The sequence below is a fragment of the Portunus trituberculatus genome, chromosome 17 (assembly GCF_017591435.1).
Source record: "Portunus trituberculatus isolate SZX2019 chromosome 17, ASM1759143v1, whole genome shotgun sequence".
In the NCBI taxonomy this organism is placed as follows: domain Eukaryota; kingdom Metazoa; phylum Arthropoda; class Malacostraca; order Decapoda; family Portunidae; genus Portunus; species Portunus trituberculatus.
This window is the reverse complement of record NC_059271.1, coordinates 24,812,875-24,817,874: the sequence shown is the minus strand read 5'-3', so window position 1 is coordinate 24,817,874 and position 5,000 is coordinate 24,812,875. Positions and strand designations below refer to the sequence as shown.

General features: G+C 39.1%; 1 protein-coding gene across 1 annotated transcript in view; it reads right to left on the bottom strand.

Annotated features, from left to right (window-relative positions):
- Nucleotides 1-5,000, bottom strand: part of LOC123504788 (flocculation protein FLO11-like) — an 88,713-nt gene that overhangs the window by 67,707 nt on the left and 16,006 nt on the right. Inside the window, exon 2 of the mRNA XM_045255611.1 lies at nucleotides 780-876. Coding sequence (XP_045111546.1) covers nucleotides 780-876 — 97 coding nt within the window. The remainder of the gene's footprint in view (nucleotides 1-779; nucleotides 877-5,000) is intronic.

The following is a 5,000-nucleotide window of genomic DNA, read 5'->3' as shown; positions in this document are numbered from 1 at the left end:
ATGTAGTGAGGAAGAGATTAAAAAGACGATGAAGAAAAGATGATGGACGGACGAAAGCAACTAAGGCTGAAAGACGACGATTAATGAAAGCAACGAAGAAGAAAGCTGGTAAGACGAGACAAAGCCTGCAGCAATGTAATCAGAAAGAGATCAGGAAGACATAAGGAAAAGAAGTAAGAAATATACGAACAAACCAAAGGAAACAACAGAGAGAAGATAAGGAGGAAAAAAATCGCAAATAACGTTGATGATAAGACATAAAAGGAAAAGAATAACATATGCAATAAAAGAAAAGGAAAACTAGAGATAAAAGATGGAACAGAGAAAAATAATACTTACAATAACACTGATAACTTCAAGAACATTCCGCTAACAAAAATGCAAAAACGAAAAAGAATATAAATTAAACTCGTGAACGAACAAAAGAAAAAAACATATTACGAAAACACTGATAGAATGAAACAAAATATAAAAAAAAACTTCCTTTCGCAAGCTTATAAAAAAAAAAAAACACTATGAACGATAAAAACAAAGCAAAAAAAAGTGTAAAACGAAACGTGTAAAGAAAATAAACAAACCTTGATTGAAACAACTAAAACCGATGAGGAAGCAAAACAAGACTAGTAACTATTGAAATCAAACAAGGGCTGTCTTCTTTCACCAGGCAATGAGGAACGCATGCCACGAATAATACTCCTTCAGATCAATGTGTCATCAGAAGGAAGAAAACAACTACTACAACTGCTACTTCTGCTACTTCTACTACCACTCGTACTCACCATCCAGCCAGATCCAACGGAGGGGATCCTGTGGGCGACGTGTGAGCTGTCCTTCCTCCTGCGCTCCTCCCACTGCAAGGGACAACGACTCCTCAACCTGTAGTGGAAGAGACAGATGGTGAGGGATGGATTGCAAGAAATGGAAAGTAAATAGAAGGGAGGGGAGGGAGAAGTGATGGTTAGGAAGTGTAAGGGAAGAGGAAATTTGAAGAAAGGAGAGAAAGATGGTACGAGAGAGAGAGAGAGAGAGAGAGAGAGAGAGAGAGAGAGAGAGAGAGAGAGAGAGAGAGAGAGAGAGAGAGAGTCATGGTTAAGGAGGGATTGTAAGAAGAAAGAGGACATTGAAAGAGTAAGAGGAAGCGAGGTGATTATCAGGATAGAGTGTGTGAAGGGCACGAAGGAATGGATAGAAAAGGAATTAAAAAGGGAAGTGGATAAGAAATGGTTAAAAAACTAATAAACGGAGGAGATGGAAGAAAAGCGGGGAGGAATAGGAGAAGACGGATATATTAAGAGAGAAAAGTAAGAAACAAAAGTTGAAGTATTAACTGGAAAAAAAAGAAAAATTGAGGAGGGAAGGATAGATGAAGAAGAAAAGGAAACGAGGATATGAAGGAGGGAAGAAATAAGAAAAGAAGAAATTGTGAAACAGAGATAGAGGAAAGAAGGAAAAGAGAACTTAATGGAGATACAAAGAGATATGAGAAGGAAAGGAGAATTTGAGAGAAGGACAGAAAAAGCAAAAAGGATGACCTGCGGGAGGAAGTGGAGAGAGGAAAGGAGAAACTGTGGGAGGAAGTGGAGGAGGAAGTGCGAGAAGGAAGGAGAAATTAAAGAGGAGGGAAGGAGGACAGAAAAAATAGATCTGAGTTAAGAGGAAGGGATGATGGAGGAAGGAAATGAGTTAAGGAGAGCAGCTGCTAACGAGCGAGAGAGAGAGAGAGAGAGAGAGAGAGAGAGAGAGAGAGAGAGAGAGAGAGAGAGAGAGAGAGAGAGACTACTTAATATTAATGGAGTTAGCCTGAGCGTGCTGGGACAAAAGCTGTGATAGTCCCCGCCTTGCCTTCTGCTTCCTAACACTGGCCAGGGTCTGTGCCTCTCCCCTCACACCGCACATTCACTCACACCTTTACTCACACTCCCTCTCTCTTTCCCTCACTCCTTCCCCCACAACCTCACCAAGCTGCCTTGTGTGGTTTCAATGCTTGTATATTTTATCTTTCCTTTTTATAGTTTCATCATATTCCTATTTTTTTTTTTTTTTTCAGTCAGGCACGTTGCTAAGTATACATTTCAGGAACTGTCTCACTCTGGTTAACTTTCCTTTATCTAGTGTTCATGTTATTACGTTGTCTATACTCGGACTCCAGTGAGCAGTGATGGTGGTGTTCAGAAAGGCCGCACGTGTCAACCACTTCATTTATACCAAGATCTAAGCGAGGTCTGTCCACACTGGCCACTCTCGTCCGTTTTCTCCTAATTCGTGAGTTCATTTACCTATTCGTCACTACAGCCATATTCTGAGTTTCATAAAATCCACATGCTATTATCATTATTTAGTACAGAGTAAATGCAGATATTTCATTTGTGGATGAATAGCTAAAGATTAACTATAGTAATATGCCTTAAACCTTAATAACCATCTGATGGAATCCAAAGTCAAACTGAACTGGTGTAATGTTTCAGTTTATTACTCTTAAACATGTCTTTGTCACCTAACAACAATTTTACTTACTAGTTAATAGCTCAGGTAAAAAATAAATTCCCAAACAAACAAGACAAGTTATTGGGGAGTTTAGGAAGAAGATTACACAGATTGGCGGATGAGGTTAACAGGTAAAACAAGACAAATTGAAGGTGAAGTTAAATGGTAAAATAAGACAAATTTTTCCAAGTGAAGTTCACAGATAAAATAAGGCAAATTTGCAGTGAAGTTAACAAGTAAAACAAGACAAACTTGCAAATGAAGTTAGCTGGTAAAAATAAGACAAATTTGAAGGTGAAGTTAACAGGTACGACTAGAAAAATTTGAAGGTGCGGTTAACAGTTATGACTAGAAAATTTTTACGGATGAGGTTATGAAAGCTACACAAATTTGCGGATAAGATAAAGAAGTAAAGTAAAGACAGGCATATATGTACTGTACGTATACACAGGAACCACGTGGAGACTAAATCAGTTATTACAACCTTCTCTATCTTGAAGCTATCGAAAAGGTCCGCTAGACTCGATTCCGCCTCTTGGTGTGAGTGGTGCCTTTGAGAACACCACACCAGACTTGGCGCAGACTGTTTTTGTTAAGCGCGAGGAGGAGGTGCAGCGGTCAGAGGGGTTAAGACAAGGTCGCTGTACGAGCATAGTAGTCCCCCTTCTGAGTGAGCCTCGATAATTGCATCACTCAGGAAGGGACTACTCACCACACTCACTGCTTCCCTTATTACCCTGACAGTGGACGATTCAGGGATGTTATAGTGGTACATATAGGCAAACGGACTCTCTCTCTCTCTCTCTCTCTCTCTCTCTCTCTCTCTCTCTCTCTCTCTCTCTCTCTCTCTCTCCATACCTGCAGCAGCAAAAGAAATGAAATAAACGTGGTTCAGGTCAGCTTAGTACGGATGGATGGCAGTTTAAGCTTCCGCCTACAAATTAGTCTTCAGTGTGTGTGTGTGTGTGTGTGTGTGTGTGTGTGTGTGTGTGTGTGTGTTTCACTGTTTGATCTGCTGCAGTCTCTGACGAGACAGCCAGACGTTATCCTACGGAACGAGCTCAGAGTTCCTTATTTCCGATCTTCGGATAGGCCTGATACCAGGCACACACCACACACCGGGACAACAAGGTCACAACTCCTCGATTTACATCCCGTACCTACTCACTGCTAGGTGAACAGGGGCTACACGTGAAAGGAGACACACCCAAATATCTCCACCCGGCCGGGGACTCGAACACCGGTCCTCTGGCTTGTGAAGCCAGTGCTCTAACCACTGAGCTACCGGGCGTGTGTGTGTGTGTGTGTGTGTGTGTGTGTGTGTGTGTGTGTGTGTGTGTGTGTGTCGTTACGAATTTCTTCTTATTATTATCAGGTCAATAAGAGGAAGGAATGAAGAAAGAAAGGTAGAAATGAAAGAAGAAAAGAAAAGAAGGAAGGAAAGAAATAAAAAGGAATAAAAGGAAAAATTCAGGAAAAAGAAAATAATCAAAGAAAGAATGGATGAAGGAATAAATGAAACGGAAAAGAAAGAAGGAAAGATAGAAAGAAAATATTCCTTTACTTAAGCTACATAAACAACAACGTATGGATAAATAAAGTGTGTATGTATGTATGTATGTATGTATGTGTTGTGTACTACAATATAAACCCATGCATTTTTTTTTCCTTCAATGTTGCGACTATTTTGAGCTTGCACTGTAATGTATTGTAATATATCATTGTCTTTTTTTTTTAAGTAATGAATGAAAAAAATATCCCTAAATAATACCCTCTCTTCAAACTCCATTTTCTGTTGTGATGTATTCAAGAAAAAGACAGAACTTAACCAACGGAACATTAGAAACCCCTACTTTTATTTTTTCCTATTAAGAATGTAAATCACTTGGTCCTCCTCTTATATCTTGCCTCTAATCACCGTATTCTGAAAATAATCTCCCTACTCACCCAACAAAAAAAGACGCCCAGAGCACATTATAAATTCCGTGCAACTTCCTTTTTACTGAAACTTATGGAGACAGAAGAAAAAGTTACGTCTCACCCTCGCATCTTTTGTTACTTTTATCTTCTCAAGTTTGTTTCGGGTTGGTTATATTTAAGTGTGTCCTGAGTCTGTGTTTAGATATATATTTGTTACCTTAAAATCTTCGTTAGTGTATATTCAATCAGGTTTTTTTTTAATATATATACCTTAAGCTTGTCTTCGGCCTATATAGATTATCAAATTTTTACAAACTACTCCAATCAGTTTTTTTTTTTTCTCTCTCTTGGCGGTGGGGCTGTTACCTACAGTGTTATATTAAATCACTTTTTTTCCTCAATTACTCTTAGCTTGCTTTTTTTCCTAAGAGACTCAGCATGTCCTCAGCTTAGAATCACTGCACTTAGAAGACAATCCTAGAAACAAACCACAAAATCACACATCCTTACGCATTTTCTTCATTTTGATCACCACAACTAACATAAATACTCTACACCAAGAACAAACACCAAGACAAACATTCCATACCCACCCT